Here is a 24043-nt window from a genome sequence, read left to right on the forward strand (position 1 = left end):
GGGAGGCTGAGGCAGGAGAATGGTGTGAACCCGGGAGGCAGAGCTTGCAGTGAGCAGAGATCACGCCACTGCACTCCAGCCTGGGTGATAGAGGAAGACTCCGTCTCAAAAAACAAAAAAACAAACAAACAAAAAAAAAGTAATGGTTTAGCATTGGGGGAAACATGTAAAAGGAAGTATTGTGAGATTCAAAAGGTAGAGAAATATTCAAATTATATAACACTCAACAGACTACAATATTTCATTAAGACAGAATGTTTTTGTCCCTAATAACAGAAAATTTCAGCTCCAACTAGAGGAAGGTTAAAAAAAAAAAAAAGAAGGGACTTATAAAAAGTGCTGAAGGTCAAACATCTCAAGAGTTGGTTCATTCAGCTGTTCCATGAACATCTTTCTCCTCTGCCATCCTTGGCATATTAAGCATTATCCTTGACCTAGCTCCATTTATAGTGACAAAATGGTGATAGCACCTCAGCGTCTTGCCCTTGTGAAAGCATCCAGAGCTTGAAAGGGAACATTTTCTTCTTATCTTTTTTTTTGTTGAGATAGAGTCTTGCTCTGTCACCAGGCTGGAGTGCAGTGGCGTGATCTCAGCTCACTGCAACCTCCACTGCCTGGATTCAAGTGATTCTCCTGCCTCAGCCTCCCAAGTAGCTAGGATTGCAGGTGTGCACCACCACGCCCAGCAATTTTTGTATTTTTAGTGGAGACAGAGTTTCACCATGTTGGCCAGGATGGTCTCGATCTCTTGACCTCATGATCCGCCCGCCTTGGCCTCCCAAAGTGCTGGGATTACAGGCATGAGCCACTGTGCCCAGCCTTGTTTATCTCTTTTTCAAAAGAAAGAAAACCTTTCCCAAAGCCCCATAGACTCTCTTTATATCTCACTGGCCAGAAGTACATCAAGTAGCTATGCAAAGGGAGCCCTTATGGTTGCCTCATAGACTAACTGTGATTCTCTGGCTGGGCTGGGAATAGGGTCCACTTCACCTGAACCACACACCATGAAAGAAAGTAGTATGTGGACAAAACAAGTGGTGCTGTTAGGACAAAGGAGGAAAATGGATATTGGCTAGGCAGTCCACAATGCCTGCCAAATTAAGCTTAATAAACATTATCTGATACTGCTGTTGCTGATTGTATCATTAGTGCAACATCCCCAACACACTCCCTTTTATGAGAAGTATATCTATACTTGCTAATATCAAATTTTACCACTTATGAGAAGAAAGAACTATTGATTGCCTTGGAAAATTACACAAAACAAGAGCTTCTATTTCAAGGCATTCATTGATACAAGACTGTTATGAGAGAAAGTCTGCTTAAAATGCAGGCTTTCCAGAGATTTCATCTTCAAACTCTTTTACCTGATTTCCCTTTTGTGTATTAGCCAATGGAGCATAGTCATTAAGCTTTTTGTGTATACGTGGGACAAAAAGTATCTGTAGATAATGATAAAAGATGCTGTTTGCCAAAGGTCTGAGGCAGGACTTCAACTGAAAACCATCACACAATTGGAAAAAATACAAAAATAATAGCAAGGAAGAAAAACACTTGGAATATCAAATTTATTTTCATTCAGCGATATCTTTGTTCACATTACTGTCCTCTTTGTCCTGTATTATACAGTTAATAATTCTTAGCCTTCAACCAAAAATGAGGGGAAATTTTCAATTACTGATTAATAGTAATAGTTAAAAAGTTCTCACTAGGAAATGAGATGATTTCACTCTAAAATGCAACAAAAATTAGTAGCAGCACTATTTGATGATAATTTTGAAAAATACATTTTGTTTTCTGTTCAGTCATATTTAGTCTAATTGACTTGAGAGAAAAAAACATTGTGTCCCGAGAACTTCATGAACAAAGATGGGTAGTGGGGTCCAGAAAGCTGTGTATACAGCTCTCAGAAGAGTTCGTTAAGAAGAGGAACAACATGTGATCAAAAAAGGTGGTCAGTGTGAAGGTGCCTGCTAGGTGTACAACAGGCCAGGTAAGAGAACCTCCAAAGTCTTAATGAGGAAAATTCCAACACAGTAAGCAGGTTGGCATTACCCTACAACAGTCATTATCACTGATGCTATTGAGCCTGCTTAGCATCAGAATCACAAGTTTATATCATCCTATTATTAGCTTACTTTCAGCTAGAAAAGAAATGAAGGCTTTGGGATGAGCAGCAGAAAAGAAGAAAAGAACTGAGACAGAGGAGTTTTCTGAAATTCCTCATAATTCACAATGCATAGCCCCTCAAGTTATGAATAAACTTCAGAAGGTTCAAACACTGGAAGTTCAAATATGTTGATGAAGCTTAACTAATCATTTTCTAGTCTCAAAACTGGACCAAAACTTCCCATCAGAAATGGTCTAATTCCCTTAAAAATGAATGGTTTTAGCCAGATGAAACTATCCAGTGGAATTCCGTATTTGCTCCCCATCTATCTAATGATAGCTTGAGTATACACAAGAGGTATCAAATGAAAGACAGCAGGGAAATAAATTCAACCAAGCTGGTTTGGAAAAAAATGCCTGAGTGTCTGTGTTTGTGTCTAGTATAAAACAGAGAGGCTGTGTTCCAGAAAAGCGATCCAGGTCATTTTACAGAGAAGAGAGCTCCCCAATCATATATTTCCAACAAATGTCTAGAGGTGTATAAACTACATTATGTTAGCTAAACCTCATTCATCATTTCCTGGAAGGATGTGTATGTATACAAATTGCGATGGACCAAATATAATATGTCAGAAATTAGACTTTGATAGCGATTCAAATAGTGGTATGATCTAGTTCTGCCCTTTGAATTTATGTCAATTTAGAGACCTTTACCTTCTCAAGTTCAATCTCACCTAATCTTGTCAGAGAGCTTTGGAGCAAGGACTACAAATTTCATCAACCAGTGTGCTGGTCAGCTACCAAGTCATATTAGATGGTTTTAGTGCTTTTCAAAAAAGCAACTCAGAGTATATCCTTTCAGCAAGGCTGTTTAAATGAAGGTTTTAAAAAATCTAACAATCCATTAACATAATTAACCAACTAGACCTGCCTCAAGGAAGTATGAATATAATAATTTTACACTATAATAAAAACATATTTTTAAGGAATAAATGCCTAGTTATTTGGGAAAAAAATAGGTGAAATGGCTCTTCTAAAAGTTGATTTAAAGATTGCTTTATTTACACCAAAAAAAAAAAAAAAAAAACAAGCAGCAAAGAAAATGGAGAGAAGTGTAGAAAGGAAGAACCAGATGTTAAGATGGGATTGTGCCATGATTTACACAGCTAAAATAAAGAAAGAATTATGAAAGATGAGACGATAAAGTAGGGCTCTGTCTTTGGCTTTAAAAAGGATATTATAACTAAACATGATATTATAATCAAATAAAATTAACTAAAATACATTTTAAAGCTCAAATAATGTGTAAAGTGAGTAAAACAAAGCTTAGGATGTAGTTGCTGCCCCAAGGAGTTTGTGATCATGATGGATGGTAATCACCTGAAAAGTTAATTATGAAAGATATAAATGGAAGTTCAAAACCACAATGAAAATGGTGTTTTACAAGGCTGTGTGAGATTAATCACCAAATGTATGGCACAAACAGTAAATGAGAAGTTTAGAGGGCACAGTGATCAAATAGGACTAGAAAATTTTAGGAAATCTCTTTTGAGAGGAAAGGATTTGACTCCTACTCTGTTCTCTAGTCCCTCCTCAGCTTCTACCCTTCCTCTATTCAAATAATTGCTCCACTGACTAATCTCATTGAGTTTGTCTTCATTCTAAATTCTTTGGCTTCCTTCCCTCTTTCTGTCCTAACTCAGAAGATGTATCCTCCTTTCCTGAAAATCACAGCTCCACTGATTCACTTCCTCTCCTCATCTGAATCATTGTACCAATAACTATTCATCTTTCTTGTCCTTGAAACTATCTCCAAGTTTCCCTTTTTCATTAGTCCTATTCTTCAGTCTATAAACATGCTAAGTTCACTCTTGCTCCATGAAGAGTTCCTTTGACCTGCTATAATACTACTCCCCGACTGCCAGCATTCTGGGCAGCAGGGCCTGAAAGTTTCACTCCTGAGGATGTAGATTCTCACTTAACCCCCAGTTTTAGTGTGGTATCCTGGCTCTCAGTTACCCTAGACTTTCCTTAAAGTTCTATTGCACATGCACTTTATTCTCACAGAATAGTCTCTTGTTAAAATCAACTTCCAAGGTTACAGCTATTATTTCTATTTGGACTACCAAATCTACATCCTTAACACTGACCTCTACTCTGAGCTTCAGGCTTGCATTTTCAACTGTTACACAAGAACATAGCATTGATTTTCAGGTTTCTCCTCCTTACTAAATCTTTGTTCGCAAACTTTCCTGTACTTTAGAATCACCTGGGGAGGTTACAAAAATATCTATGCCCAGGTTACACACCTAGATATTCTTATTAATTGTGCATCAAGGTCACTGTTCTAAACAGAGTTAATTATCTTCCCTTTCAAAGCTGTTCCTTATCGAAATGTGTCCAACCTCAGTTAATGGTAATACCATTCTCCTAACTGCTCATGCTCAATTCCTTTAAGTCATTGTTAACTCTTCCCTCAGGCTCCATCCCCTAGATACCAAATCCTATTATTTCTTCTTCCAGACTATCAGTCTTACTTTTTTCCTTATATTATCACAGCCACTGCTTTGCCTCGGCCTGCCTTTAGTTATTGTAGTAGTTTTCTAATTCATTGTCTTGACTTTCAGTCCTTCCTCTTTCATCCTACCTTTGCCATCTGTTTTCTATGACCAAATTCAGTCATCAAAAACACACAGGGCACACCAGTAAAACACAACTCTTCAGCCTGATATCCAAAGCTGTCCAGTATATAAGTCAAACTTTTTCAGGATCTATCTTTCACTAAGTCCTCATCTCTTGCTCATAAACACATGGATACTGTATGCTCAAAAAGCCAAACTATTCACTGTTCACTTTCGATGTCCCTCATATTTTCCCTTTTCCATACTTTTGACCATGCTATTTCCTATGTCAGGAATACTGTCCCTCCAACATCTTTCTATTACCAATTTAGCTGAATATTACAGACCTCCACAAAATCCACCTTCTCTTAGGCCTTCCCAGAGCCCATCGGATTGAAATAATGTTCCCTCCCCCAGTTTCTGTATCTCTTGTATTTATCGCACAGTCTGCTTTAATTTAGAACTACATATGTGCACATCTTTCTCCACCACTAGGCAGTGAGCAAGGAGAGGTACAGTATCCTGTCCAGAGCTACATCATCATGTTGTAGTTACATTTTAAATATTAATCTATTCTAAGGATGAATAAAAGCAGTATAGATGGAGAGAATGAGAAAAGCCATAAGCAAGAGCAAAGAACAAAGAAAAGGAAAAATATATTTGGAAAAGGGTGAGTAAACTGGAAGAATTAAGAAATAAAACATTGACACAAATCCTAACTAAGCAGCTAGAATCAAATGATGGGCTAAGAAGTTTGTCCTTTCCCTTGTTATAGAAGGTGTCTAAGAAGACTGTCTCAATGATTATCTAATGCATTTGGAACCTAAGTTTTTTGTTGTTGTTCTTGTCAGTAAAGGGAAAATAATAATAGGAGTTAGGACTCCTGGCATTGTTGGGAAGAATGAATAAGCAAACCCAGGTAAAAGGCTTTACATGAACCTAAACTATAGTAAGCCCGTGGTGAGTGCTAACCCCATTAATAGAATATGTTGTATAAACACACTCACACACACAATGGTTATACAATAATATCTAAGATGTCAAAATTAAACAAAGTTTTTCTGCTTTTGATTTCCAGAGACTGAGAAAGGAATCAATATGTGTGTGCATGTGTGTGTGTGTGTGTCAGAGAGCGAGACCTCATGAATACACTAAGGTCCATGAAACAGACTTGGGCAGCCTGTGGAACAAATGCCTCTAAAGACAGCTGAGGCAATGTTTTTTAGCTTCTACCACATTTCACTAGACACATGCTTCCTTCTTTAATCTTTCTCCTCTGTTCCTTCTCTCTTCTTTCTAGTCTCTCTTTTCTTTTGTCTTAGTCTCTTGATTTAGGCTTCCTTTTTCCCTTCTCTCTTCTCACTCAGGGAGGTCCACGACCTTGCTGAGCTCTGCAGGAGGTAATGCTAAACAAGTATTGGCCTCTGCAGGCCAAATGAGTATAAAACTGAGAAGCTGCTGCCCCAATCCAATGCAAAATGGCCTGGAACCTGCAGTGAGATGGTCCCTGAGTTCTGCCTGGCAGGACCTCCAATCTAGTTAATGTTTTCTGAGAAACATAAACCTTCATTTAGGCACAGTGGGAGATAAGACTGGGAATGTTCTCTGAGTACTGGTGGCAAAGAGCAGTACAGTACCTTAAAAAACACTCTATCTCTGGTAGCATCACAACCGCATAAATGGCTATATTCCAACTGAATTCCAAAGAGAAAGAACAAGCAAAATGTGGACAACTCAATGCCATCTGACTACACTAGATGGGAGAGATACTCTGGGTGTGAGAAAAGTTAAACAAGCATTTGGAGTATTTAGGGTGCCGAGTGCAGGTGTGTGTACATTTGAAAACTGCCATTTAATAAGAAGGCCTAGGCGACTCAATAAACACAAAAGCCAGAGCGGAGTAATCCCTTTAGCAGGCAGGGCTCTCCCGGGCTCAGCCTGCTCCCCTGCCAGAAACAACACATTCCAGGAAAAAGTGTAAGTCACACACTGAGGTAATTGTTTCACACTTTCAAAGAATTTACTTACTAGTTTTAAAGTGTTTTTTAGAAGCAATTCTGTATCTTGCCTTCTTTTTTTGTGCTTAAATACTTATATTAATATATTTTTTTAAATGTTTGACCTCCACTATATAGCACAAAGTGCTTCTAATGTGTTTACTCTATATTATAGTTAAAATTGATCAGACTGAGTTACAAAATGTGAGTTCTGCCAATAAAAATGGCTGCTTTCCACAGACTGTAAGTTTGTAAACAATACCAAGCATCTTTGCAACTTTAGGTATTGCAGATTCAGAGATCAGGTATTCTTGGACTAAATAGGAAAAAAGTAAGCTACCTATTCCTGTCAATGGCTTTTCCCTGTGTTGATTAGAGACATCATAGAATTTTACTCCCAGATTCTTCCTGAGCCAAATGTTTCCATTCTCAAGGTCATCAGCAATGGAAATATAGTGTGAAAAACAAAATAAGATATGCTTTTTTTTTTTTTTTTTTTTTTGAGACAGTCTTACTCTGTCGCCCAGGCTGGAGTGCAGTGGCACAATCTTGGCTCACTGCAACCGCCGCCTCCCGGGCTCAAGCAATTCTCCTGCCTCAGCCTCCTGAGTAGCTGGGACTACAGGCACATGCCACCATGCCTGGCTAACTTTTTATATTTTTAGTAGAGAGGGGGGTTTCACCATGTTGGCCAGGCTGGTCTTGAACTCCTGACCTCATGATCCACCCGCCTCAGCCTCCCAAAGTGCTGGGATTACAGGCATGAGCCACCACGCTCAGCCTGCTATGCTCTTATACACTATACAGACCATGACCATTAGCTGTCCTTTGACCTAGTATATATTTTTATTTTCCCAACCATTTTTTTCAGTCATCTCAAGAGAGTGGCAGACCATTAAAAAATTCTTCATCTTAGATCCACCCATACGTCTTATAATATGCAAATTTAAGTGCCTCAAGGAGATTAGAGAAACTATTTTTTATTGAATTCTATCACAAACTTAGTAACCACACTGATCTTCAAAGAAGGACTCACTTTTGTTTCTGTCTTTCAAAAAATACTTTTGAAGAAAAGTTGCCCTTCTGATAACGAAAAAAAGGGGCTATTGAAAAATCCACAGTAGAAGAAAGAGTTCTCCCTAGATACTGCAAATCAGGACTATGTTTATATAGTTCAGCAGGAAAGGAACCAAATCGGATACTGGCTTTTAGAAAGATTTCTGCACAGAAGAGGTGGAATTGGTAATGTATTTATACTCATTTGCTTGCATCAAGAACTCCATTCCATTTCAATCTGCCAACATCCTAATTAAGATGATCTGAATCTTAGGTAATCTATTATTCTAGATCTAAGATAGCCCAAAGTACCTTAGACAAGATGTTACACTATGTGCTTACACTGAAATGATAAGACCACTAAGCAGAAAAGCATGTCTTCTCTCATGTCTGGCCTGGCACTGGGCAGAGTGCAGAGTTCTCTGTTGGCACTCAATAAATAATGGCCAGGCCTTTGCCTGTTGTTTTCCTTTCTATTACTTTAGGCACAATTTAATCTTACTAGATCATTTCTGGTTTCTTTCGACAACATATACCTGTGCTCTCGTTTGCATGAGGAAGACAGCAAAGTGTCTCAAGCAGTTCCTTATAAATGTGTGCATCAGTATATGTGGGACTGACAACACATAAATGCAATTCCCATTGATTGTATTAGTGCTCTTTCTGAAGATCTTATATTAAGAAACATGCTAACTCCATGAGCTTCTGAGCCAGAAAAGAAAAGAATGTAGAGCCAATACTTTGTCTCACCAATGCTGTGGAAAAATCAGGATCAACTTCTATTCTAAGAAAATATTAGCCAGTTGCGCTATTACCCGAGAGATACCATAAAATACAGAGAAAACATCTTGCCAAGAAGCTCCCCAGACTGACTCCTTTATATCCCTTCAGTTAAAGAAAGTTATCCATAATTCATTAGCATAGATACTGGGTTAAGACTTGGGCATCTGGTAAACAAACAAACAAAAACACATGCTAACCCTGGACTTGCCCTCTCTTGACATCTAAAGAAAGGTCAAATGGGTATATTGTAAGCAATATACCCAAGTCAAAGGCCACATAGATGTAAATTATCAGCCAATATCTAACACTTTCATTCATAGGGCTGAGCAAACATATATAAGGAATATCCTTAAGCTTACTCTTCTGTTATTGTTGAACAGATAACATTGATGACCTTCATAGTCTGATATCCATTTCCAAAGGAAGATGACTTCAATCTAAGAGCCTCAAAGAAGGCAGATAAAATGAGCACAATCCTAGAGTTCAAAGCAGCTAACTCTCTGTCTCCTTTCACTAAAGAAATGAAGATGTTGGTTGGGACTCAGGCTAGGTCACCCTTGTAGTAGCTGTAAAGTTTTCTGAATTTACAATAAATCTTCAAATATTCTTTGTTCTGGAAACTTATCTGTTTCTTTAAAAGGGGTGAAGGAACTGCTGTTGCATGCGTTCAGTATGCAAAGTTGGATAAGTCATATGGGGAAATCCTGGTCTCCATTCTAAGACACCTGTAATAATGTATGCTTTATAAGTGAAAAATAAAGAAAGAGAAGATAAGAACAGTTTAAAGGAGGCAATGTATAAAATTTAAAGATGCTTTCTTGCTTTCAGAATTTTTGTTTTTTGCCTTGAAAGGTCAAAAAAATGTAGCTTTTGTTAGGTGTTACTCACTATGTTTTGAAATCCCTTCAGTTGTAGACCATTAAAAAATTGAACATACTGAAAGCCTAATTTAAGGTGATAAACTTTCACCAATCTATCTTAAAGTAAAAATATATAATTACAAGCATATTTTCAATTCTTTGATGTGACTGCTGAAGCTCTATTTCTAGAACTGGTGAATTCTATTCTCTATTTCCATGTATAAAAGATCTCACAGTCCTGAGAAAACACTTTTTTAAAAAATGAAATACAACAAATAAGGTATGCTGCCAAGTCCTAGGGGAGAAGTTTCCCAGAGTCTTTGAATTTCCTCCTATCCTCCCTCTTTACAAGGTTTCTAAAACCAAGTCCTTTTCTGCAGTCTCTCAAACAAGGTAAAAAAAGAAAAATACCCCCTAGATATGTTCCTTAGATTTTCTATTATGCTTCTCAAGCTCCCAGTAGCTTCTGAAGTAAACCTAAGATGAATTCTAGAGTTATTTTTTATCATGTTTTAATTTTAGTTCCTCTTTAGGTCCAAGATGAAATAGATGATCATAACTGCTGTGCTTGGAGATGCATTTCACGGCACAATTTGTACATGACCTGTGCAAGGTCACGTCATGGAAAGAGGGCTGACATAATGGCTAAGAAGCCAAATTCAGCTTTTAGTCATGGAGAACTTCAGGGTAACCTATTTAAGCTTGCTCTATTTATTGCAATATAACAATAAAAATTTCGGCTTAAACAGTATGTTTAGGTTTATTCTGTATAGAGACCTCACTCTGGCTTGGATTATATTAATAGAGACATAGGAGGAATTATTATCAAATCACTGATCATTAAGGATCGTTTTTTGTCACATTGTTGTGTCTTGGTGCAGACTGTGGCAGGCTGGCCTATTCATCATCTGCAACAAGGGCCCAGGTTCTAGCCACACCACAGTTTTCACACCTCTCTATCTTGGTATGTGCTATTCTCGCTGCCCATTATTTTTACCTTGGCAAAAATCCTGTCTACCTTTCATTTAAAACATGAATGCCTCCCTGTAAATTGTTCTTTAATAGCCCAAGGTAGGTTTAGTTATTTCCTTCTCAGTGTATTTATAGCACTTTGCTCCTATCTGTATCAGAGTATTTATCAGATCCATTTAATATCTGTTTATTATTTATAACTTATTATTTATTATATTTATTCATCTCTAGAAAATGAAGGCTTGTCCACTATCCTCAGCAAGCTAACATGGGAACAGAAAACCAAACACCACATGTTCTTACTTATAAGTGGGAGCTGAACAATGTGAACACACAGATCCAGGGAGGGAAACACCACACACTGGGGCCTGTCAGCGAGGGGACAGGTGGAGGGAGAGCATCAGGAAAAAAAGCTAATGCAAGCTGGGCTTAATACCTAGGTGATGGGTTCATAGGTGCAGCAAATCACTATGGCACATGTTTACCTATGTAACAAACTTGCACATCCTGCACATGTACCCAAAACTCTAAATAAAATAAAATAAGAAAATGAAGTCTTGTGTGTTTACTCCTACTTAGAATTTACTGCGTGCCAGGCACTGTTCTAAGCACTTCAGGTGTGTCAGCTCTTTTAAATCTGTATCACAACCCTTTGAGGTGGATATTATCTTACCTCTATTTTATAATGAGAAAACGGAGGCACGGGGAAGTTAAATAATTTTCCCAGGAATACACAGCTAGTAAGTGCCAATCACTGAACTCAAGCAGTCTGGTTTCAGAATCTGAGCCTTTCTATTATTATTATATGTGTTTGCCCAAGGGAGTAAAAGAAGCAGTTCCTAAATATTAAATAAATAGAAAGCATGAACATTCTGATTTTTTCATAGTTTCTTAAGCTTAAATTAAGAAATATATTTTGTGTTAAATTGATTTCAAATTCATCCTTGAGTATGGATGAGTTCATTTTTCCAGAAAAAATTCAGCCAAGATTGTGGAGAGAGAACTAGTTGGGAGGTAGAGGCCTGGGGTTTTGCTGACTCAATCATGTCAAGATCTCAAACTCTCAGAGCCTCCCTCAACTTCTGCATCTGCACATACCTACAAAAGCCTCTCCTTGTAGCTGCTTTTAGATGCACTATGCTGTGCATATAATGTGACATGAAAATGCTCTGGAATAGAAATACTATTAAAAAGGAAAACATGAATGTTATTCTTGGTAAACTGATGTGATTCAAGGTATTTTCGCCTTTGGAATAATGTAAGTGGAGGGTTTTTGCTTGGTTTTCTCTTAAGAAGTAAGGCACCTTAATCATTAAGAACCGGATGTATCTTTTTCTTCTTGATATTTAAATTCATATCTCAAGTCCCTCAGCTCAATGTCACCTATTTTACCTCTTATCACTTTTTAATTCTTATACTTTTAAATGTATTCTTATTTTTTATTTATAATAATTCTTGCTCATTGAGAGGTTTGGAAAATTTAAAGACATTCAAAAATATATAATTGTATATCATAGGTATCCTCCAATATTTCCAATTCTCTTCTAAAACATGATTTTTATGGTTATATAACCATAACATTTCATTAGAATGAAATTTAGCATAATTTAATCAAACCATTCTTATTTTAAACATTTCAGTTGATGCCAATTGTTTGCTACTATAAGTAACAATGCAACAGACATTCTCTTATTCATTTTGGGTGAGGATCATGTAGTCCCTGCAGGAAAAGGGTCTTCCTAGTGCCTATTATAGAGGTTCTCCAAGAGCTTATTGGAATGCAGATTCCAGGGCCCCACCCATGAGGTTCTGGTATGGTCTGAGGAAGAGCCTGGGTAGGTAGGTCCTCTTTTTGAGAAACGCTAACAAGGCTTCTCTTTGATAACACTTTCTCCTTCTCACTGGGTTATCAACTTCATTCTATCTCAATGCCTCCTTAAACAATAAGCTGATTTCAAAGCGTCCATTTCAAACTGGCGCTGGTGAATGTACTCATTTCCAACATAGCTCTTTCATTAATTTAGGTCATTGTGCTGTCTCTGTAGTCCACTTTGGCATGCTCCCACCCTACCCCGACTCACCCTACCCTACCCACTCATATCCCATACCATAGCCAGTAAGAGGTTTTTATAGCGCAATGCAATGATGTCATTTCTCTTTTTACTCCAAAAGCCTCCCCTTGTACAACAACAGGGAACCCAGCTTCCCTTGCACACTTCTCTTTCTAACCACACTGGCCTGTTGGCTCCCTGATGCCCTAATCTAAATCACTTCTGCTGGCCCAACCTCTTGTGCCTCTTTTCTTTTCTTTCATAGCACATCACAATCTGTAAAGGCATGGGTTATTAAAGTCTGTTTCCTACACCTCACCACAAGCTTCATGAGACAGGCACTGAAGCCAATTGTTCATCTCTAATGCCTCGTCCCACACTTGGCCCCGAGCAGTGCCAGTGAAAGGCAGTAAGCTAAGTGGTGATGAACATGGGCTCTGCGATCAAAGGGCTCATAGCTCTGCTACTCAGCAGCTGTGTGACCTTAAGGAAGTTACCTAACCTCTCTTTGCACCCCCTTTTCTCCATCGGGGATTAAAATAGAGCCACTTTAAAAATTTGTCATGATAATTAAATGACATAATACAGAAATGCTATAGAATAGCATATGGCATGTAAAATGTAGCCAATACAGGATAGCTTTTAAAAAGTAGGCACTCACTGTATTCTTGTTAAATAAACAAAATACAATGAAGATTTTTTAAAGTGATTTTCCCAACTCAGCCTCCTGAGTAGCTTAGATTATAGGCGCATGTCACCACACCCAGCTAAAATGAAGATTTTTGACTTGTTTTTTAGAGACAGGGTCTCTCTCTGTTGCCCAGGTTGGAGTGCAGTGGTGTGATCCTAGCTCCCTGCAGCCTTCAACTCCTGGGCTCAAGCAATCCTCCTGCCTCAGCCTCCTGAGTAACTAGGACTGTAGGTGCATGCCACCATGCCTGGCTCATCTTTTACTTTTTGCAGAGATAAAGTCTTGCTATGTTACTCAGGCTGGTCTCAAACTCCTGATCTCATGTGATCCTCCTGCCTCAGCCTCCTACAACAAGTTTTTAACTGTGTCATTTCTCTTCATCTTTCCTCTCCCCACTTCCACACACAGCCAAAGCATTAGCCCAGTGAACTTCTCCCTACAGCCTACTCCTTAAAATAGCTCCAAGTCTGCCCGGAGAAATCTGCCAAATATACTCTCCATTCCATATTATTAGTTCCAGCTTTGATCCTTTCATCACATCACTTCCTAAAATATGTGCTCATGTGCCAAGTCACCTCTCCTCCTTCCTTTAAATATTTCCTGAAATGTGACCTTCTTCATGGAGCCTTCTTTAAGTGAAACTGAGCTCATCATTCTATCCTCTGTTTCCAACAAATAAGTTAAAGGCGTTGTTTGAGATTCAAAAGCCGTAAATTGTCTGAGCTTTTCACTGGCTGCACGGGTCTCAACATTGCAGGGCTGGATGGGTTTCTCCTCTGCCTGCATTTAAAAATGTGAGTCTAAGAGGGCAAAGTGTGTTTTAACTTGCTCTGTATACATTTAGTACAATGCCAATCTACATGGATGCTGAATAAATGTGATTTGATGATGATTTACTTACTTTGTCCAAGCCAGGAATGAAAACCATGAACTCTTAAATCTGTTTCCCCCATGTTACAATACGTTTTATTCTGGATTTATTATGAGGCTGGTTTTCACAGATGCAAAAGAAAGGAGTGATTACATGAAAATATCAAATTAATAACATTATTTTCCACATTATGAGTCCAAAGATACCTTTAGAACAGTGCCAGTCTATATTAAGAGGTGCCTCATTTAAAGTTCAATTGCATATGTTTTATGGGTTATTTTGGACATCTAAAATGAACAACCAAAACACGTCAATACTCATTTTTAAAGTACTTGTTGTATTCGGTGCATGTACCATTATGGAGAACTTACACTCGGAGCAAAAAGATTTGTAGCAAAGCATATGACCTTCTTCCCACTACAATGACCATCCCCTAATTAGGCAATGCATCTGATAGTCATTAACAGGAATGAGATAATGAATCACTTTCTCTCTTCTTTGTTAATTTGCTGTAACCAAGCGGCTAATGGATGTCAGAGCTGAGTGATTGCACTGATTATAGTGATTTATAGTTGCAACAAAACAATTTAAAACCATTCTGATTATTCATGTTAAAGATGCTTTATGTTTTGTTTACTAAATGTTTTATGTCTCCCTTTCTCTCACCCCTAAAGTACTGTCCCCCTCCTTCTCTGCCAGTTTTCAGAAAAAGATCTCTTCCTGGGAAACTTGGAAGTTGAAGGCTTTATTGTTTTAAACTAAGCCATTTCATTTTGTTTATATATAGAGAGAGATATATAAAGTTTACCCAGTAGAAACAAAAAGCCTTAGGGTTGGAAAGAAAACTTCAGTGGTGCCTAGTTCAAAAGAAGACAGAAATGAGAGGAAATAAGGAAAACTTCAAGCCACTTACCTTGGGGCTTCCAGTCCCTTCCTCATCCTCCACAGACACATCAGTAGCCAGTATCTCGGCTTTGATGGTATCCAGAGCCCTGAGAATCCAGCTGTGCTGCCGTTTGATTTGCCTCTGCAGCTCCTTCCATTGACTTGCAATCATCCGCAGCATGTCCTTCAGTCCTTCTCCAAAAGGAGGGGAAAGCAGAAGTTGTGGGCCTGAATGAATCTTTGCTCATTATTTTTATTTAGTAAATAAGATGGCTATTTTAAACTATATAAATATTTTTAAGTGACCATTACCATCACCTGCCATATCAACATTTGTCACTCAGAATAGAAACAGGTAATTCTTGACAGGAGGTATAAGGACACAAAAATGTGATAACCACATAAATCTCTGGCTTGGAAATTGACTTACTCAGTATATTGACTTAAAAAAATACATGAGGAACAAAAATCACAATGTATAAAAATCAGTAACATTACAGTTTCACATTCCAAATAAAACGCTCTGTGTGTATCTATGTAGAGACTTCATAATGATAAAAAATATCTACGGAACTAGGTAAAGTCAATTCAATGAGAAATACAGTAAATAGGCCAGAATTAAGACAGCAGTCTTTAACATTAGCAAATCCAATTAATACTATCTTTTTCCTGTTTAGCTTTGCTAAGCTCAAACCTAGAGCCAAACTGTAAGTCATCCATCCTGTCTTATGGTCTTCTATTATCAGGATAAGTATAACCAAATGACAAAATTATTTTTTATTTATTATCTGTTCCTTATAAATATATTAATACTGGGGTAAGAATTGGTTGAAGGCCAAAAACTCTGCAAGATGTTCATGTGTGTGAAGTGGCAGGGAAATAATTTAGACTGCTTGCCTTATATCTGTAATGATATCTATAAGTACCCTAATGCGTATGCATTATAACTATATATACAGTTCTCATTCATTATCTTAATGTTATTTCCAGAGCACCTACATCAAAAAGCATGTCAATGTGAAGTTTTCAAGAATGTAATTTCAACTGAAACTCAGGCGAAGAGCAAGCCCAAAATAAAATGAACAGACCATTTGGAGGCAGTATTTCATCTTATAAGTATCACAGCATTGTATGCAGTATATGAAACATTTATAAATCCTGAAGGTCAATCTGATAATGTAAATATTAATAATACATAAGGAAGTGAATATATGCAGTAATTTACAGCAATGCTTCTTCATTCTTAATAGTCTGGAGACATAAAGACTTGCAATATTTCAGGAGGATTTACCTGCTTTGTGAGATGCAATAAGCTCAAGAAGTTGGTGTCCTTCCTCCTCCACAGCTTCCTTGAGAGCACAATGACTGTCTACATTCAACTTAAAACTCTGCAAGGAAAAACATGAGCATCAAACCCTGGCAAGGCAGTTACACATAAAACATCCATATAAAATTACTTGCTACTTTTTATCAAGAACCACACAGCCCAATTTACCCAATAGACAAACTAATTTGCAATACTAAAAGCTATTGATATCTGGGATCTGGGCTCAAAATGTTTCCATTAGATTAGCTGAGTGCATCTGTTTGGAAACAGCTGACAAACCTAGAAATTCATTAGGTTTTTATGAAAAGTCACATCCCGTAGGCTATATCAAGAGTAGCAGTGTTCTATAAAATATACTGAATTTCTACTAGCACATATGAGCTCTTTTCTTCATTTTTTAGAAATGTTAGTGATAGCACTATTTATGAAACCATAAAAAATTGGCAGCATAAAATATATTAGCCTTATGTGTACATATATAAACCCATTAATATAGTAGGGTTTGATTCAGCTCTGTTTCTCAGATATCACACAACAAAGAATACAGTGGCAGATTCCGGTGCTGCACTGAGGAGTTAAATGTCTTTCAGATCTTTGCCTTTTAAAAGTTTATTACCTAAAATATGACACTGCCTTATAAACGAATACATCAAGCACAATCAGGCATTTTTCACTCATGATAGTTATCCAAAAGACAAAAACTGCTGTCATAGTTGAAATCTAACTCAGAGTCATTTCTTTCAGGGTGTCTTCCCTAATACTTTATGTGGAATTAATTACTCCCCACTCTCTGCTCCTTATATCTGCTTCTACTGTAAAATTTATCTTACTATATGCTGCTTTATTTCTATCCTTGGCTATGAAATTATAAGTAATTTGAAAAATTGCCAGTTTTACATTTATCCCCAATTCATGTCACATTCAAGTTGCTCGATAGATGTTTGCATGAATTGTGGATATCCATTGAACAGTAACACTCTGAAGGGGAAGGTTTCCATTTAAATATTTCAAGAAACATAGATGACTTTCCAAAGATTTTTCCATCTCTGGAATCTCATAAGGCATTCCAACCATAGGAGGTCCAGTGGAGAGTAATCACACTAACCAATCTATTGAACCAATGGTTAATTTGGGGGGTGAAAATTCATTCCTTGACTAATTGGAACCAGCATGGATTTTGAAATGCTGTGTGGCCAAATTTTGGCTTCTCCATGATAAGTCTCCAAAATATATATGTTTTGCTCTCACTAAACATTTATTGAGAAGGTCTGCACTGCACACTGCACTGTACTTGGTATTAAGAATATCTGATAGAAGTTTGAAATGATATAGTTCCAGGTAGAATATAATTTTGGATTAAAGAAGTAAATCAATCATAAATTGTGAAATTAGGTATTCAGGTTCATTCATTCACTTAGAAACCATGTACTGTGCCCATTCCATACACTGTGCTGGGCAATAGAGATTTAAGAGTATAAAGCATGGCCTCCGGCCCCAAAGGGCAACTGAACATGTTACTAGGAGAATGAAGTGTAGCCTGAATCATCCTAGGTGGTCAGTGGTGAGTCCGAACTCTCTTTTTCTCAGCAGAGAAAATGGATCTTTTTAAAGTTCAGAATACTGAAACAATGATCAAAAGAACCTAGAAATGAAGGAGATAGAGATATGCAGATCAAGCCATGAAGTATAAAGATAAGAATTGTAAGTTATTATAATTGTAAATCATTATTAAAAGATGAGTCCAGAATGATGAATCATTTAATCTGACTAGAGGCATAAGATACAATAAAGTTTCAGCAGCCAATATAACAGAAAATGACAATATCAGGTTTCCCCAAGGCTGTTCACCATTTCTTGTACTGTCCTCTTTTAGCTACAGGTACCTGGTTGAATAAAATAAAACATGGTAATGTATGGGAAACCTCATGCTTCTGATCAATCCAAACTATATATTACCTATGAAAAATTAAATGCTTGTTATTTATAGTCAAAACATGACTGCACTTACTTTTTGCCACTGCCACGGACATCCTCAACTCTGAAGCAATGCCATGCAGAATGAGATACATGTGTGTTTTAGGGAGCAGGGACAGGGTAAAGAGAACACCTAAGATCACCCAAGAGCACCAAAATTTAGGAAGAAACTTATTGTAGACATTTTCTCATAACTGTAAATTTAGCCTAGGGCTCTCTTTGATTCACTGTTTACTTACAATAGACCTGTTTTGAATAGTTGGTAATCATGAGCTTCCAAAGAGGTGCATGAGGTCTATGTCTCAGAGCAAATGGGAATCTAAGGAACCATAAGTAGGTTGAATAATTTGATATAATTGAAGCCAAGAGTATAGAATAGATGCAGCTGGAACTGGCTCTGCTTCAAGATGACATGGAAGCATTTGATTAGGAAATTGGAAAAGATGAGGTATTCATTATTAGGAAAAAGATAATCTGATAAGCTTGATGCTGTAGAAAAGAACCATTTAACATAACTATTACCCAAATGGTACAATATTGCTTGATTTTCAGGTGCACCCATTAACCATTAATAATATCAACTACGGAATTCACAATGAGCCTCTGAGAAGGCAGATGAGCAGGCACATTAACAAAATTGTCAATGAAATTTCTGGCTGCTAAAGGATTCTATAATAAGCTCTCTCCATTTTGCCCCCACCTTTTCCCAAGGGAAGGAAGCTTAGATGAAGGGTTTTATTTTTTTGTTGCTGTTCTTTCCTTAAACTTGATACTTGAACACATTTCCATTCTTCAGCAATGCCCTATGGTGTACAGTCCCTCTACAATATCCATAGCACTCCCTGAAAATGCAGAGCATTCTCTGAATAATGAATTTATGGCAAGAACATTGCCATAGGCAGTTACCATAGTCCTATGGCACTGATTATATGAAATTCCATAAATATGAGTAATCTGGTTCCTGGATGACACCAGATCTTTTTAGCATCTTTAAAGCAATGCGTAGACGAATGACTAGAAGAGAATAACTAAGGAAATGGAAAAACACAATGACTGAAACAAGCACAGGATTATCAAAGATTCACCAATGGGCATTTCTATTACTATAACCTCTAGCATCACCAGCTTGCATATATCTGGATGTACTACTTATTGGCAGGAACAAACTTTGAGTATTCCCACTGATTGTACTTTGGTCATGATCAGATTTGCAAAGCAGATAAAATATCTAATCCTTTTCACTCATATTTCTGAATAGCCCAGTTTGATAGTCACGTGGACATAAAACCAAGGAAATATATGCCGTGACACAAACAGATATCCTGGTACAAGAAAAAGTGGGAAAGATCATAAGCACATTCAAAGGCTTAAATGTCCAGAGTGGTTCAATCTTAGCAGTATCAAATCATGAACACAGACTTTCGATCACCTGATGGAAATATTGTTAGTTTTTGCCAGGTCCACTGAGTTCCATTAGTCTTGTGATGTTCATGAATAAGTAGAAAGGACAAAAAGAGTTAGATTATTTTCTGGCCTAAGTTTTGTTTTTTCACAAGGCATAAATTCATATAATAAATATTTATTGAGTAGTATTTGTCAAGCCTATAGATACAAAAGTTAACAATATACAATCCTTATCCTCAAACAGTTTATATTCTATTGTATAAAGGAGATAAGAAAACAGATAGCTTTACAAGACCCAGCAAAGAATAAATATGTAATTAGGGTTTAGTGCATAACACAGAGTGGTGGGGCCTTAAGCAAACTAAACGGTGATATGCCTTGACCAATGGGATTCAAGTTTTTAAAAAAAAAAATTATTTAAGAATTATGCTGGCCAAGTAAAAACAAGGCTAAATTAGCTGGGTGTGGTGGCACGCACATATAGTCCTAGCTACTCGGAAAGCTGAGGTGGGAAGACTGCTTGAGCCCAGGAGTGAGCTATGATCATACCACTGCACTCCAGCCTGGGCAATAGAGCAAGACTCTGCCTTTAAAATAAAATAAAATACAAACAAGACGGATGTTTATAGTCTGTATAAGTGCTGGATAGGGGTTGTGGGAGCCCATGCTGGGATCCAGGTTCAGCAGAGCCTAGCAGGGAGCTTGTGGAGAAAGAACTGATTTGTACATGGGCCTGAAGATACTCCTACATTATAGCATGAAGCAGGGAGCCACAAGCAGCTCAGTGTGGCTAGGGCAGGATGCAAGCAAGAGAGACAGCAGCTATGGCTACACAGGACTTGACCCCAAGAACCATGAAAGAGTGATGGAAGAATATGCCAGTGACATGGGAGAGTGGCTGGTGCAAATCTGTGATCTAGAAATCTTTCTAGCTATTGCATATAGTGTTGATTTTAAAAGGGCAGACTGGAGACAAGGAAGCCATTTAGGAAGCTGCTGTGGTAATACAGGCCAGATGTTTCTGCATGCTCATATTTTTTTTTAATTAAAAAAGGTATGCTTTTCCTTCTAAGTGAATAGAAGAAAAAAATGGAGAAAATCTTCTGTCTTTTTAAGTTTCTCTCAGTGCGTGAGAGAAGCATGTGCCAGAATTTAGTTCTTTGGCTGTTCTGATGATAAATACCAGAGGTTATTAGTCAGGAGTCTCCAAATGTGAAAGACATATTGAACTGATGAACTTTTACTCCCACTGTCATTTTAAAGAGATGGTATATATGCTGATGAATAAGACACTTGACGACACTTTTTCTTCACACAAAAGATTTTTACTACCCTAAGAAAAAGAAAACTTGCCTTTTTACAAGGGCAGGAGGAAGAATGTGTGTTCAGCCAGAAAAGCCAAGGCTTGAAAAGTCACCTGCTATCTGCCTCAGGCCATCTCTGCCCAGGCTCCACTCTGAGCTGTGCCCAGAACCACTCTCCATTCTCAGAGGGGCTCCTGGGGGAGAAGAAAGCCATGATCCTCCGAGTAGTTTCTCTTCTCCTCTACACAATGCCATCCACAGAGGATGGGCAGATGTACCTGTCCTCAAAATATATCTTTAAAATGCCACATATACCAAGAAATGGAAGATTTCTATGAGTAAGCATTTAAGAACCTCCTGAAAACTTGATAAGACATTAGATAGCCATTAAAATGAAGACTAAGCAATCACATGGACAATACATAGAACATGCCACAAAAAATGAAGATTCCAAATTGTATCTATGATAAAATAACATATGTATAAAGTAAATAGTCTTAGTACTTAGAAAAAGACTGCAAAAAAAACACAACAAAATGTTAACATAATTTGTACAGGGTTGAACTTGGAGTTACCATGGTCTGATCTTAGGGAACAAGCTCTGGGTGCTTTAGTTTTCTAAAATATAAAATGGAAATAATACTATCTAACTTCTAGGTGGCTGTGAGACTTAGAGATAATGAATGTAAAGCATTGAAACACTGAGAATTGGAGATAATAAATATAAAGCATTAAAGCAGTGCCAGGCAATGAGTGAGACTAAAAAAATTATTATGAATTTTAAAATTCATTTTCTCTATTTTCCAAATATTCTATGTAATAGATGGTACTTTGTGACATTTTCAGGTGATAAGGGTTCTTTATTGTTGAGGTTCTCTGAATTCCTCAAGGGCAGACACCAGGTTTCCTTTGCTGTATGCTTCTACCCAGCAAAGGTCTGCGCACAGAGGACCCTCTAAAACATAAATGCTGCTGTATGAGACATGGGGAAGAGTAAGCCCAGACTGAGAATCCAATGATTGGGTATTCCTGTTGCCTCAAGTGTGTGCCCTTGGATGAGTCATTTAACCCATCAGGGCTTCTGTTTCCTTATTTATCATCCAGGCATTTGGACTCAATATTTCCCAGCCCTTGAACACTTTGGTTTTACCTTCTCTAAGCCAGGCAGTTAAGCATAGGTAGCTTGGGAGAATTTTGATTTATTTTAAATCGGAGAATGTTCAAAAGGGGAAGAATCCCAAAGGCTATCTAACCACTCATCTACCCAAGGGCAGCTCTGTCTCTCAACCATCCCAGGCAGATGTGTCCCTTCTATTTTTAACCACCTCAAGGGAAGTCTCTTCTAAGGTCTCATCCTGAGTCCACAACATTTCTTCTCAGGAATTTAAGAACTCTGTGAAGAACAGTGTAAGCTTCCCACTGCTTCACATTCTTTTGCCAAGTCATCCCTCCAGTGTATGGGTTGGGAATCAGAAGCACTGTGAGAATATTCCAACAAAATCCACACATCCAATCAATCAGCAAGCCCTGACCATTTATTTCCGCTTCTTCATCTCTCCATATTGACTAACACTGCCTTAGATTAAGGCTTTCATTGTCATCCCTTGCCAGGTTAACTCGAATCACAGCCCTCCTCAAAACTAGACTTACTCCTTATTTGTTGTATGCCTATGAAGGTGCAGATGGTGTCTTAAGCTTGAAGGATATGGCTATAAAGAAGACAGACATGGTCCCTGCTCTCACAGAACTCACAGTCGTGTGTGTGTGTGTGCGCGCGCGCGTACGTGTGCTGGGGTGGAGGTGGGGGACACTATGTAAACAAGGAATTGCAGTCAGCTGTGTCAAGGGAATTATGACATGGTGTAGAACGGGACTGTTGACAAGCAAGGGCTCTGGAGCTGGACAGCCTGGGTTCAAATCCTGGCTCCTCCATCGCCCACTGTGTAGCTTTGGCCAACCTCTGTGTACTCAGTTACATCTATAGATGAGGGGAAATGTCAATGCCCACTTCATGGGGTTGTTGTGAGGATGAAATGCCTTGATACATGCAGAATGGAGCCTGGCATATTGCAATAATGCAAGTGGTTTTATTATGCAAAATGACCTTCCTACAAAACAACTCTGACATTAAGACTCTCCAATGGCTTGCCAGGGTGGAGAATAAGATCCAGGCCCTGAGCATGACCTACAGGGCCCTCTGAGATCCCAGCCAACTCAACTTCACAGGCCACATATCTGCCTTGAAATGTGCCTGGATTGCTTAAAGTTTCCAGCTCACACCAGCTGTCTTGCTACTCCGATTCTACTCTGGCTGGCACTTCTGCCTGGCAAGCTCTTCCCCTTGAAAAGCCCTGCGCATCCTTTAAGATTCATCTCAGGTGTGACCTTCTCTAGCAAGCTCTCCCTGACCATCTTCGACCCAACTGGTTTCCCCACCCTTGGCACCCACGGTACTTGTGCAGAGTTCAAACCTTCACTTACTATGTTGTGTTAAAATTATTGATGTGTCTGTTTTGCATACAAGAGTTCCTTGAGAGTAGAACTCTTTGTTTTACTCATTTTTGTATCCTCAGTGTCTAGGACAGTGCCTGGCACACAGCACATAACTAACAAATGTTCAGGGAAATGAATGCATGGAGATTTGTACCACAAATCTCCCCACGTAGCTTTTAAACAGCTTGTGGCATTTTGGGAGACACTGGTACAATCACTCTTCACTTGGAAGTAGTTGATAAATGTCCCCAAATTTTACTCAGTGAACACCATGTAAATGAGCTGTCATGTTCCCTCACTTACAAAATTACTTGCCAATTACAGTTAGATGATCCCAGCGTAATTGCCATGTAAACTGTACCCTGACTGAGATAGCCCAAATCATCAATTAACTTTGCCCTCTCATCATGTGGTACTTACCACATAATTAAATAAATGGTCAGCCGCTACCACAATTGTCTATTTCCCCAACAAAATGAAGTGGCTACATTTGTCATTGATTTATCAGTTATGACAATCTGTAACACACCTCTAGGTATAAAAGCAGAAGCTTTAAAAAAAAAAGAGAACTCTGTACTCTTGAGAAAGATGTTCCAGGTTTTTGATCAAAAAGATAAGCATTATAAAATCTTTGTTTTCCTTTTG

The 24043-nt window shown here is 38.1% G+C and overlaps 1 protein-coding gene across 1 annotated transcript in view; it reads right to left on the reverse strand.

Moving 5' to 3' along the window:
* AKAP6 (A kinase (PRKA) anchor protein 6) overlaps positions 1–24043 on the reverse strand; it is a 520177-nt gene that overhangs the window by 229815 nt on the left and 266319 nt on the right. Inside the window, exons 7-8 of the mRNA XM_011999517.1 lie at positions 16188–16284; positions 14925–15088 (exon numbers count right to left, since the gene is read on the reverse strand). Of these exons, the coding sequence (XP_011854907.1) occupies positions 14925–15088; positions 16188–16284 (261 nt within the window). The remainder of the gene's footprint in view (positions 1–14924; positions 15089–16187; positions 16285–24043) is intronic.

Source organism: Mandrillus leucophaeus, unplaced genomic scaffold (genome assembly GCF_000951045.1).
Source record: "Mandrillus leucophaeus isolate KB7577 unplaced genomic scaffold, Mleu.le_1.0 Scaffold596, whole genome shotgun sequence".
Taxonomy (NCBI): Eukaryota; Metazoa; Chordata; class Mammalia; order Primates; family Cercopithecidae; genus Mandrillus; species Mandrillus leucophaeus.